This window comes from Pseudorca crassidens, chromosome 11 (genome assembly GCF_039906515.1).
Source record: "Pseudorca crassidens isolate mPseCra1 chromosome 11, mPseCra1.hap1, whole genome shotgun sequence".
In the NCBI taxonomy this organism is placed as follows: domain Eukaryota; kingdom Metazoa; phylum Chordata; class Mammalia; order Artiodactyla; family Delphinidae; genus Pseudorca; species Pseudorca crassidens.
In genome coordinates this window covers 9,551,789-9,565,000 of record NC_090306.1, presented here as the reverse complement: position 1 = coordinate 9,565,000, position 13,212 = coordinate 9,551,789, and the positions used below count along the sequence as shown (strand labels likewise).

Below are 13,212 nucleotides of genomic sequence, written 5' to 3'. Positions count from 1 at the left end.
AACCCTCCTCTCCGGTCACTTCCCGCCCAGCATGCGCCAGCCAAGGCTGTTTTCTGAGTGGTGGTCCAGCCCCACCGTGGGTCTTTCTCAAATGTTTCCCTTCTCCTCTCCGCCAGGTCGACAGGTATTACTTCCTCTGCCTTAAGAGACTCAGTTTAGCACTCAGTTCTGCCAAGAAATGTGTTCTAATGAACCCCACTTAAGTATAATCACTTTAGATTTTTAAAATATATCATCAAAGCAGTTGTAAGAACAGTGTAAGTACCACGCAGAACATTTGAAAAAGAAACCTGTAACCTCAACATCCTAACACATCGGTTATCATCATTGCTTTATTTCCTTCCAGCCTTTTTCAAATTTTTTATAAAGATTACCTTTTAAAGTATGTATCGGTCAGCCAGCCAGTATTTACTGGGTTCACACTGTGTGCTCAGTGTTAAACGCTTTGGGGAGTGTTAGAAGCAAGACCCTTCTCGGTCCTCCTAGTCTAGTTTCGTGATAATTATTAAAAATGATGAGAGAGTACTGTCAACATTAAAAAAATATTTAAAGCCAGCCTACTTCCAATAAGAATTTGAAGCAGCTTACAGTAAGAGGTTGGGATCAAAAGATAACACACATTCACACGCGTACCCATTAAAGCAGGACAGAAGGGCAAGAGCCAGGTAATATGGGACTAGGAAAGGCACAGTAAAACCGGAATTAGTTATCTCTTGAAATTGAGTGAACACCTTTCCTTTGAGCTTCTTAGCAGCCAAGGTGAAAGAGGAAATACTAAGAGCAGTATAGGCTAAATACTGAATAGTTGAGAGGAGGAAGAGAGCTGTGTAGCCCAGGAAGGCTTGGACTTGACGTACGTGTGTTTATATACTGTTAGGTTGTATAGCGTGATCCTTTTTTCTTTGTTTCAATGTTGTTTTGTGTTCGTTTGTTATTGTTTTATTGTGTTTGATTTCCCTGTCTAAAGGGAAGCTGCTTGATTGTTCATGTAGTACCTTAAAGCTCTACGGTGTTTTGTACGTAACAAACAATAAGTCCTATACGTTGGGAATTTATTATATGTATAACAGAGGTGGTGAGATTGAAGTATTATTGTATATTGTATTACTCAGCTGCCAGAGCAGATTCCCTGGATACCTTGTTAATTACGAGAACTTTACCATAAGGTTTGGTAAACTTTTGGTAGTTATCAATGAAAACAAGGATGAAAAGGGAAGAATTTAGCTCCTGGCAGCAGCATGTAGGTAAAGGGTAAGCACATACGTAATTGTTCAGATATAAGGCAGTCACTGTACTGGCTAAAATGGTAGTTGCTTCCAGGCGTGGGATAACTTCATCCATGTCCACGAGAAAGCTTTTAAAGCTCATCTACAGTGAGAGGTGGCAGTACCGTGCGATCAGATTTCCTTGGTTCTTGGTTCTAACAGTGTTCACGAGTCCTTCTACCATGTTATGGGGAGTTAGCATGACGCAGTCCGACAGTATCTCCTGGAGATCAAGGAAGAGGTCAGAGTTCTCCTGGTCCTCATTAAGGTGACCTACTGAAATTGATTCATGGCACACACATGGCTTCTTCTTAAATTCAGCAAGTAAAGTGAGCCACTTTATGACACACAGAAAAGTCTCCCAGAGAAAAATAGGGAAATTATAGGAAGGTGGATTCTGAGTCGGCGTTTTACAAATTGCTTGACTTGGCGTCCCTGCGTCATGATGTGGTGTCACTGTGATTAAGTCTCTCCCCATCCCCACCTCCCTGCTTTTTACAGTTAATGTGTCACATATGTTTAAAATGAAAAAATTTTTTTTAATTTAATCGCTCATATATATCAAATCATTATGCCATACACCTAAAGTACAATGTTATATGTCAATTATATCTCAAAGCTGGAAAAAATGTAGTATCTCTTACATAATTCATAAAAAACTTAAGTATCAGACAACATAGGTAAACAAAATATTAGCTACATCTTAGGATTTGGGATGTTGTTTTCTTTATACTCTTCTGTATTTCTGAAGTTTTCTACACTAAACAAGTAGAATCACGTGATCACAATGTGTGATTTATACTCAGGGAAAGTTATTAAAATAATAATGTAAAAAACACATGGTGAAAAGTACTGAATAAGAGGCAACCTGAGTTAGGGACATTGCTTAACATTGCTTATTAACACATGTGGACCTTCATTGTTCTATATGTAAATTGTGGGGAAATCATCTTCCCCTACCTCCTTAAAAGAATACTGAAAGGAAAAATAGGTAAATAGATGGGCTTTACTTGGAGTTGCCAGATGAAAGCCATTGTGTGAGTAAATGGAAATAAGATTTCACTGCCGAACAAAGTTGTCATTAATGACCCTTTCTGAATTTGACTCATAGAGAAAGCAAAAGCCTCCAATGGATGTGTCCTAGTGCACTGCTTGGCAGGGATCTCTCGCTCTGCCACCATCGCCATTGCCTACATCATGAAGAGGATGGATATGTCCTTGGATGAAGCTTACAGGTGAGGACAGGAACATGCCCTGTGAGACTGGCTTCTCCTTTGACCTGAATCATGAGAAGACATGGTGGGTGGGGGAGAGGGTGGTGGTGACCACGTTAAAGCAGATCATGATTATTTTAGTTATACTCTTTACAGGTGACTGGATTTTTAAATGGTTTTTCAAAGATTGGAGAAAAATGCATTTTTATAATTTAGTACTAATTCTGCCCTCACATATATCAAGTTCATCCTCAGCTACTTTTTAAGTTTAAGGAAGAGCAAATACAGAGATCTCCATCCTGTTACTTGAGTTTGTATCTTTGCCTGGTTGGGGAAATATCATTTGTTCTAATTTACACACGAGAAAGAAACGCTCCAGGAGAAACTCATTGTAGAATTCCTACCGTGCTTCAGATTCTGTGTCTCTTTCACTGAGGAAAAATCCCAATATATGCAAGTATAAAACCAAATAATGGTCAAACTCCATTCGTTGAGTAGAATTTCCTGCAATCTAGAGTTGCTTAGATTTTGTAAAGAATTTTATTGAAGTAGATAGTTGATTTACGGTGTTGTGTTAAGTTTGCTATACAGCAAAGTGATTCATTTATACATACATATATTCTTTTTCATACTCTTTTCCATGTGGTTTATCACAGGATATTGAATATTGTCCCCTGGGCTATAAAGTAGGACCCTGTTGTTTATCCATCCTAGATATACTAGTTTGCATCTGCTAACCCCAAACTCCCAGACCTTCCCTCTCCCCGCCCCCTCATCAACCACAAGTCAGTTCTGTATGTCTGTGTGTCTATTTCTGTTTCATAGATACACTTGTGTCGTATTTTAGATTCCACATAAGTGATATCGTATGGTATTTGTCTTTCTCTTTCTGACTTATTTCAGTTAGTATGATAATCTCCAGGTCCATCCATGTTGCTGCAAATGGCATTGTTTTTTTTATGGTTAACATTCCATTGTGTGTGTGTGTGTGTGTGCGCGCACGCGCGCGCGCGCCACATCTTCTTTATCCATTCATCTGTTGATGGACATTTAGGTTGTTTCCATGTCTTGGCTATTGTGAATAGTGCTGCTGTGAACATAGGGGTGCATGTGTCTTTTCAAATTATGGTTTTGTCTGGGGATATGCCCAGGAGTGGGATTGCAGGGTCATATGGCAACTCTAGTTTTAGTTTTCTTGAGGAACCTCCATACTGTTCTCGGTAGTGGCTGCACCAATTTACATTCCCACCAACAGTGAAGGAGGGTTCCCTTTTCTCCACACTCTCTCCAACACGTATTATCTGTAGACTTGATGGTCATTCTGACCTGTGTGAGGTGATAGCTCATCGTAGTTTTGATTTGCATTTCTCTAATAATTAGCGATGGTGAGCATCTTTTTCATGTACCTATTGGCCATCTGTATGTCTCCTTTGGTGAAATGTCTATTTAGGTCTTCTGCCCATTTTTTGATTGGGTTTTTTGTTGTTGTTATTGAATTGTACGAGCTATTTGTATATTTTGGAAATTAAGCCCTTTTTAGTCACATCATCATTTGCAAATATTTTCTCCCAGTCCATAGGTTGTCTTTTTATTTATGGTTTCCTTTGCTGTGCAAAAGCTTGTAAGTTTGATTAGGTCCCATTTGTTCATTTTTGCTTTTATTTCTATTGCCTTGGGAGACTGACCTAAGAAAACATTGGTACAATTTATGTTAGAGAATGTTTTGCCTATGTTCTCTTCTAGGAGTTTTATGGTGTCATGTCTTATACTTAAGTCTCTAAGCCATTTTGAGTTTGTTTGTGTGTGGTGTGAGGGTGTGCTCTAACCTGATTTGCATGTGGCTGTGCATAGAGTTGCCCAGATTTTTAAGTATATAATTTTGAGGGGGTTGCCTCCACCCCCCCTTTCTCCAGACAGAAGGCAGCCAGTGACAGCAGCACCAAGGACTGGGGTTGTGTTCAGGGACGCCTGAATCGGAGTCCCCTGTGTATCTTGTTGGATAGAGGTGGTTAGTTTGCGTGTGATAAAGGATCGATAAATACAGGCACGTGGAGCCAGGCCTGCTGTAACAATTGGACTTTCTTCTCAAATTGGAAAATCTGGAGAAAAGAAATGAGCTACCTGAACAGCTCCTCACTTGAGGAAGGAGCTGAGGCGGTGGGTCCTCCCTGTGTCCGCACTGCGCCGCGTCCTGCAGTCTGGCTGCTCCCTAAGGTCCTCCTGCGCCCAGTAGAAACCAGCAGGAGAGGCGCCCTTCCATCCTGTTGCCGGGTCTCATCGCGAGGGTCCTGCATGTACACTTGTCACAGTTGAGGCAGTTGTTTCTGGCTTCGTTAATTTGCTTTAGGTTACTGATTTCCAAGGAGTTTATTTTTGATTTTTCTCTTTTCTTCCTTATCCAAATATAAATTTTCAGTGTAGTTTCACTCCTGCATCTTCTGAGAAGTGGCCTTAAGGGTCAGGGGCCACTAAAGAATGTATCCACTATTTCTAAAGAGTCTCTGTTTCTACAATGAAACAGAAAAGCTGTTTATAACTAGTTTTGATCCCTTGATGACTCTTTTTTAAACAAGGTGGTTACAGAAATGAAGCCAGACATCAGACCTGTTTTTTTTCTTTTTTAATATTTTAATTTATTTATTTGGTTGCGCTGGGTCTTACCTGCGCAGGTGGCCTCCTTAGTTGTGGCTTGCTGGCTCCTTAGTTGCGGCATGTGTGCGGGATCTAGTTCCCTGACCAGGGACTGAACCTGGGTCCCCTGCATTGGGAGCGCGGAGTCTTAACCACTGTGCCACCAGGGAAGTTCCTAGACCTGGTTCTGAATCCCGGCACCGTCCTTTAGTAGCTGTGTGATTTAGGGCGAGTCACCTAAGGATTGTGTGTACCTCTGTGATGGGGGTAATTACACCCACCTGACAGAGGGTAGTTTTGAGAGTTGAATGAGAGAATACTCCCTTTAGTGCATTCGCATAATGCTTAGCAGACAGAGCCCACTGTGTAGCTGGTTACTCTGTCACACCGAATCCAAAGGGAAGGAACTCGGAAGTGTGTGCTTTGATGCCCTGGCCATCTGATACTCTCTCTTTTGATCGTTAATTAAAAATGTGCAACGTCTTGAAGTGGCTGTGGGGCCTTTGATGTTGGGAAGCTGAAGGTGGCGCATGGCTGTTAAAGCTGTACTTCTGATGGCAGCGCCGGTGGGGAGGGGCGGTGTCATCCCGGGTGGTGAGGGAAGAATCATCTCTTACCAGTTGCACTGGAAGCCTTGGGTCCTTGAAAATAAGGAGGCTCAACCTAGAACTTTAGGGGCCTGGCCTCCCGCCTTCTAGCACCTCCGGGCTCGGGCTATAAAGCTCCCCGACGCAGAGGCCCTCATCTCCTCCTTGACCCTCTGCCCCAAGTTTTAAACCAGCCACCTGACAGAGGTCTTGGAAGGGTCTCTCTGATGATTCCCTGTCGCAGCTCTTCACTTGCCGTAGCTTAGTAACATTCTTACAATAACAGGTAGTCGTCAAATTCAAGCCTTTTAGGTTTTTTCCTCTTTTCATAGATTTGTGAAAGAAAAAAGACCTACTATATCTCCGAACTTCAATTTTCTGGGCCAGCTCCTGGACTACGAGAAGAGGATTAAGAGCCAGACCGGAGCGGCGGGGCCCAAGAGCAAACTGAAGCTGCTGCACCTGGAGAAGCCAAGCGAGCCTGTCCCGGTCGCCGTCGCCGCCGCGGAGGGCGGGCAGGGAGGCCAGCCGCCCCTCGGGCCGCCCCGCGCCCATCCCGCCGCCGCTCCCCCCGAGGCGTTGGGGCCCCGGCCTGTGCCCCACGCCGGTGCGCCCGGCGCCCAGCCCTCGCCTCCCGACGACGGCCCCCTGGTCCAGGCGCTCAACGGGCTCCACCTGCCCGCGGACCGGCGGGAGGACAGCGGCCGCCTCAAGCGCTCCTTCTCCCTGGACATCAAGGCGGTGTCGCCGTCAGCCGGCGCGGCCGCGCCCCTGCGCGGGCTCTCCTCCCCGGAGGCGGCCCCGGAGCCCTACAAGCCCTCCTCCGCCCTGGAGGGCGCCGGCAAGCCGTGCCAGTTCTCCCCGGTGCGGGAGGTGTCGGAGCAGACGCCCGAGGCCAGCCCGGAGCGGGAGGAGGCCAGCCCCCCCCGGGGCCCCCAGCCTCCGAGGGCCCCCGAGGGCCAGGGCGCGCGGCCCCGCGCGGGGAGGCCGCTCCTGTCGCCCCTGCCCCGCAGCGGCAGCGTGGAGGACCACTGCCAGCCCCGCTTCCTCTTCGGCCTCTCGGCCAGCCAGCAGCACCTGGCCCCGTCCGCCGCCGGGCTGGGCCTCGAGGGCTGGCACTCGGACATCCTGGCCCCCCAGACCTCCGCCCCCTCCTTGGCCAAGAGCTGGTATTTCGCCCCCGAGCCCCCTCACTTCTACTCGGCCTCGGCCGTCTACGGAGGCCACGCCGGCCCCCCCGCCTTCAGCTGCGGCCAGCTGCCCGCCTGCGGCGGTGACCCAGGCCACTCCGTGCGCCGGCGGCAGAAGCCCAGCGACAGGGCCGACTCCCGGCGCAGCTGGCACGAGGAGAGCCCCTTCGAGAAGCAGTTCAAACGCAGAAGCTGCCAGATGGAGTTTGGCGAGAGCATCATGTCCGAAAACCGGTCGCGGGAGGAACTGGGGAAGGTGGGCAGCCAGTCGAGCTTTTCAGGCAGCATGGAAATCATCGAGGTCTCCTGAGAAGAAAGACACTTGTGACTTCTATGGACAGCTTTTTTCTTGTTCACAAAAAAATATTCCCTGTAAATCTGAAATATATATATGTACATACATATATATTTTTGGAAAATGGAGCTATGGTGTAAAAGCAAAACACGGATCAACACCGCTGCTCTCTTTTAATATCTGCACTTGAGAGAGCAGCTAGTATTTCTCTCAACACAAGTGGAAGAAGGGCAGAGGCTAGCTTTCCCCCCAGGCACACGAAACAATTCTATGCAGTGGACTGCACATCCTCTCATCATTCTTACTAAATCGAGTTCTATTTGGTGTCAGAGGACAGACGCGCCCACCATTTTCTTGTCGTGCTACAACGAGATCTCAAATACTAGTCCTGTCCGGTCCCTTCCATAGTGCACCTTAGTGCTGAGACTGAGCCAGCCTGTGGGTCGGGCGGGGAGAACCTATTAGGAACAGAACCTAATGGTAAATCCAAGAGAAATGACCACATCCAAAGCTGATTCACAAACCCAAGAGCACCTGACAGCCGAGCGATGAGATCATCGTTCTGCTGACCGACCATTAGGGGCCTTGCCAAGATCTACTATAGAGCAACCCCAGTACCTCAGACGGAAAGTCGGGGCTTTCACCACTACCAGGTTTGGTGGCCCGTTTTCTAGGCATTGTGAACAGGCAGGTAGCTAGTCACCCCTTTCAGACCAAGTCAGACGGTCTCTGCACACATTTCCAGTCGGGCCTGGATGGAGGGCGTTCATTTGTTCGTTCTTCTTCTCAGCTTTGTGAAGAAAGAAAGGAAGGAAGCGATCTAGGATCAATGTAACAGCCAGGAGTCTGGCAGCATCACGATTTAAGCTAAGGCTGGGAGGCTAAACAAGTCTCCCTCCCTCTTTATAAATCAAAGAGTTGTTCGAGATGGGGCTGTCAACCCTTTCGATGAAGGTTAATTTCAAGCCAGACGTGAATTTATTCGGTAGCAGAGCAGCAGCACCGTCTCGTCCTCAGCCGCGCTAGACGGCTTCCATTTCGGGTTCATCGTGCAGATGCATCTTGTGAAAATGGAACGGTAAGGCAGCATTTTATAGGAAACTACTAAGAGGCAGAAAACTGCGGAAGGATTAGAGAAGGTGGAATTGCTGAGGAGAAGCAGGAAACTGTTATTTTCTCAGTGGTTTTTTCCCTTAGCATGCGACCAAGGTGGTATTTCTATAATTAGACTTTCATACTGATAGGGCTGAGAGAGGCTTTGGTAAGCAACGAACGTTCAGAGAGAAACAGTGTAGGAAGGTGAGGAGAAGGCGGTTGAATTTTGCTTCGTTGCGAGCAGAGCGGAAAGACACAGCCAAGCTGTTCTCAGAAACTAACCCCAGCATTTTTTAGTAGAACGGACATATCAAAGTGGAGTGGGACCAAGTGGTCTCCGTCCGTGACCTACAATCACTGTATGGAATCAATCCTGGCAGCTGAAAATAGGAGGTGATTAGAACAAGTCCACAAGTGACAGCACTTACCTGCTTTTAAACTTCCTGGCTTGAGTTTTGTCAGCTACAGTCTGGTCCTGTTTTGAAGCCTTAATTCACGTCAGCAGCTTTTTTTTAGGGTGGTGGGCGGGTGTTAGCATTGTTCTTTACTGTAAGTGTAGCTAGTTGCTGACTCATATCTCAGGTTTTTCTACATGTGAGAAATGGACAGTCCTTTGAGTTGGATGTGCCTTCGTGTTTCCCATGGTGACTGCTAAAACCAGCATAGATGACATGATTCAAAACTGAATTGATTGTGGCGATTATGAGCTTCATAGAACATAACTGGTTATGCACAAATAATGGGCTACGATATGGGTATTACATGGAGAGAGAACTGCGTAGGGAGTGCGTTGTCACCATACTGGAGAAGTTCTGTTAAGAGGGATTTAGCTTTTCCATATACATGTACATTTTGGATGTAATCAGATATTATCAAGGTTTCACACAGTAATTTCTGATGTGTTATGTACACATGCACCAAACGTGTAACAGCTCCCTGCTTCCAGAGTCTGGTCACAACTGTGGAACATTTTTGAGAAATGAAATCAATGGCTCCAATGCTGTACGTTTCAGGAGGGTTGTGGGACTTGGTTTTAATGCGATCTTTGGGCAGAATTGGCCTTCCATCATTTGGGATTTCTCTTGGCCATGGTCCCCTTCCTTCCTGTGACCAACGTGGTCCTGTACTACACCCTTTGGTCCTTGATCACTAACGTCGAGTAATCAGCCCTTGGAATGGAGACTGCCCTGCCGAAGGGGCAGCCTCTCAGGCCAGCCCCAGAGCCACGTGGGTGGCCGAGGGCCGGGCAGGGCGGTGGCTGACTCTTTGCAGCGTGGAATCCGAGGGGGAGCCCTGGAGCCTACCAGATGATCGGGATGGTGATTTTATACGACAGAACTAGAGCTCTACGTGAGAAATGCTGGAAAATGGTTTAGGACATTTGTAAAGCTAGGTGGGAAGACTGTATAAATGTTTAATATGAATATAGTGTTCTTTTGTAGTAAGGCAAGCTGTTGAATGGTTGAATTGTGCATTTCTCATTCTGATGTGTCATGAATGTTAATATGATGAAATAAAATCAAAACTGGTACCTGTTTATACATAAGTATGAGAAAGGACCTCTCTCTACAGCATGTCCGAGTGGTGAAGGAGGCCTTGGTGGGACCTGACCTGCTGTCCTCCCGCCGGAGGCATCAGCTGTGTCACGGGATCCATCATTCACAGGGAACACGCTCAGGCGGTAACGGTCTGTGGCCATCGCCTTCATTCTTTAATGTGTACGCCAGACGCAACTGTGGTGTAGAAACCTCCGATGACCTCAGGTTTGGTGACTGACTGAAACCAGAATAGGTACAAGGTAGGAAGAAAAAAGACCAGGTAAACATTTGTGGTGCATTTTAATGTAATATGTGGACGGTTTTATAATCCTTATAGGAAAAACTGAGGGAGAGTAGTTATTTAACGATCTGTTCTCCATCCTTGCCGCGTACATCATGCCCAGTGTCGCATGATGCTTGTAAGTGACACTGGGCATGATGACTCATGAGAACAGAAGCTCAGCCTCATCAGGTTGTTAGTAAAGAATCAGGCATTAAAGGAATAAAGCATTTACCTTCAGTGCAAGCAGCTGGGATAGTGGCGATAAGAAGAATCACAGGCGACATCATTTAAGTTGGTTGTGAAAGGCTTCTGAGTTGAAGTCAGATGTAAGGAAATTTAAAAACAAGAAGGATTGGACAGGGTGAGTGAAGACCAGAAGAGCTGTCTTGACCAGGGCCTTACCAAAAACTGGAGGTGGGCGTGGGATAAAGGAAGAGAGGGCACGTGGCATAAATCTGCCTCGAGATGGGAGGTGGCAGGAGGGAGCAGGTGTCTCAGTGAGAGGCTTTGGGTGGGAAGCTGTAGATGTTGGAAGGCCCGGAAGTCAAGCCAGTTACTACTTAAACGCAGACAGATCTGAGGGCCTCTTGGGGACCACCAGCCGCAGCAGGCTGGTGTCAAAGGACTAGTTTGGGTCTGACATCATCAGACCAGGGCTCAGGCTAAGGGGAAACGGGGAAGGTATAGATACTGGGACAAGTGAACAAGACCTTGTTATCCTCAGAACCTTCACCGTCATTTTGTCTTAGATACTCCTGTCTGGTGGTTTTCGCTTTCTGACACTAAGCAGATACGTTTTAGGTCTAGTAAACAAAATTTAGGTCTAGGTGCTTTTCTCTGAATATAACTCTTCCGCCTCTATCAATGAAAGAGGGAAGCAAGGTATTTCTTGCATTCTGTGGGGCCCATTCATCCTTGTACAGCAAAATTATACTTGGTTATATCTTTACAATGTTGCAAAATCAACTGGAGGATGACACCACCATCTTGGAAGATGTTTACAAGTCAATCATATTGTTGCAGTTTATGTGCATATAGATGTCAAACTGGGCTTATGTAAAAACAAATTTCATTCCTTTGGTTCTGGCTAACACCCCAGAGTCAGTTGGAAATGCTTTCCCATAGGACATACAGAATGTTACCTTGTAGGAGGGTGTCATAGGCAAACAGGATAACTGGGAGAGGGTGAGCTCAGCTGTGGCCTGGGTTCTCTGGTCAGGGGAAGTATGACAGTTTCAAAGACTGAATTAAAAATACTTGGTTCACAGAAGCTTTTAGCATAAATCATGCTTCACTATATAGAACAGGTAGCAGTAGGAATATGCCTTGATTGGTGAAGAAAATTAATCAAATCGTCAGTAAATTCTATCATGTCCTATGTTGACACAGATGACCCTGAACAAATTCCTAAGAGCAATGGACACATACACGCAGCTCACCACATGAGATACTGCTCATACTAATAAGCAACTAGATTTAGTTGCCAAAAAAGTTTTAATGTTATGGTTTGAAGCATGTGAATAATTAAGTTATCTGGTTACCCTTTCCCTCTGTAGTCACAACATTTGAATGGAAGGTACATGCCTTGTGTGTGTGCAAGAAATTCAGTGTTACTTATTATAAACCAATAAACAACAATGACATCTCTGAGGCACTATGCAGCTCTTAACAAAGGAATGAAAGTCAGGGTAGGGGAAAGAAAAGCAAAATTACTTCTCTCACAATTAAGAAAAAACATACACCTGAAAATTCCACAAGAAGAAAACATTTCCCTTCTCTCCATGCTGCCCTTCAATCTTTAGTATCAACATGTTAAGTAATTTCCGACTGAATACTACATATCTGGGTTTAGCTGAGGTGTAAACAAAACAGGAAGACAAAATTTTCAATTACTCTAGGATTTTAATACGTGTTTGTTCACAGCTCTCATTACTGAAGATTCCTTGTTTTCCTTGGGATTTGCTAAGGGAAATGCCAAAGCTAAATAAGTTCTACAAATAAACCCGAAAGAGTAAGTGGCACATGTAGTTCCCCAGGGCCATTGGTTTACGTAGCCTTGGAAACAGCATGTCTATAATACCTGTAATGTACCTTTTTCACGCGTCGGAGGAGAAAGCAAAGAAATAAGCTAGAGAATACTTTACCAAAGACAAACCAACCAAACCAATTTCTTGAGTGCACTGAGAATGTGGAGTCCTTAAAAACTCATTCCATCGAATATTCACTCTGGCAGAGAACGTAAGTTACTAAGAATGATAAAACTTTGAGGGAAATAAAGATGTGAAATCTATAAAATCATTATAAAGCTGCCCATGAAATCTATCTCTTGCTCTTAACCCCACAATTCATTTATTGTAAACTTATATGCACATAATACAAGGGGTGAAGGCCTTTCTACTGATCTTCCACTTCAACTAGTGAAACAAGGAGGCTGCAGTAGAGCGGCCTGTTGGATGGGGTTCATAACTAGAGGTGAATAGACTGACAAGCAAAACAGGTCCTTAAAGGAAGCGAGCCACTTGACACCTGTCTAATTCATAGTTAAGAAAAAGAAGGAAAGAAGCTCTCCCTTGGCAACTCAGAAATTAAAGTCACTACAAGACCCAGGGCCGCTGCTCAGACACAACAGGCAAAGACGCTCCTCACTGCTTCTCGAGGGTGATGTATCAGAACCGCAGACATGGGATCTAAGAGCTGGAAGGGGCGTGAGACCCCACCCAGACCACCTCGTGCTCTAGCGGGGGTGGAAACTTCCAGCCAGGGCTCTCTGACAACCCCAGACAGCCTCCCCATCCCTGAAACGTCCGAGAGCATCCAGCTAGGTCACTGGCCATTAACCAACAGAGATCCAGCATTACTGTCTCTTGAAACAGTAAACCCCTCAGATTCCCAGAATCCATTGGAAAAAGTAAAATACTGAGGAGGGAAAAGTAAAATGTTACCAGTCAGGGTTCAATCAGAGAAGAACCACCAGGAATGATGTAGAATAAGAAGGCTGTTCAAGAGACTCACCTTAAGCAATTAAAGGAGCTGATGAGAGCCCCCGTTGCGCTGTTTCTTCTTCACCAGGAGTCGCTGGGCGGGTGGTCCAGAAAACAGCTGGATGTGCAGTGG

At 45.7% G+C, this 13,212-nt stretch overlaps 1 protein-coding gene and 1 long non-coding RNA gene across 10 annotated transcripts in view; one reads left to right on the top strand and one right to left on the bottom strand.

Moving 5' to 3' along the window:
* DUSP16 (dual specificity phosphatase 16) overlaps positions 1–9,823 on the top strand; it is a 177,392-nt gene extending 167,569 nt beyond the window's left edge. For all 8 annotated transcript variants that reach the window (XM_067695716.1, XM_067695715.1, XM_067695722.1 and 5 more), the window contains 2 exons: positions 2,377–2,500; positions 6,030–9,823. In XM_067695716.1, coding sequence (XP_067551817.1) covers positions 2,377–2,500; positions 6,030–7,197 — 1,292 coding nt within the window. In that variant the 3' untranslated portion in view covers positions 7,198–9,823. The remainder of the gene's footprint in view (positions 1–2,376; positions 2,501–6,029) is intronic.
* On the bottom strand, positions 3,001–13,212 carry LOC137201645 (uncharacterized). Of its 2 annotated transcripts, XR_010932269.1 has the most exons (3): positions 13,111–13,201; positions 10,331–10,407; positions 3,001–10,053 (listed from the first exon to the last, which is right to left on the bottom strand). It is a non-coding gene; the product is annotated as an uncharacterized lncRNA (long non-coding RNA). The 2 variants fall into 2 exon arrangements; XR_010932268.1 differs by having other exon boundaries at positions 10,331–13,212.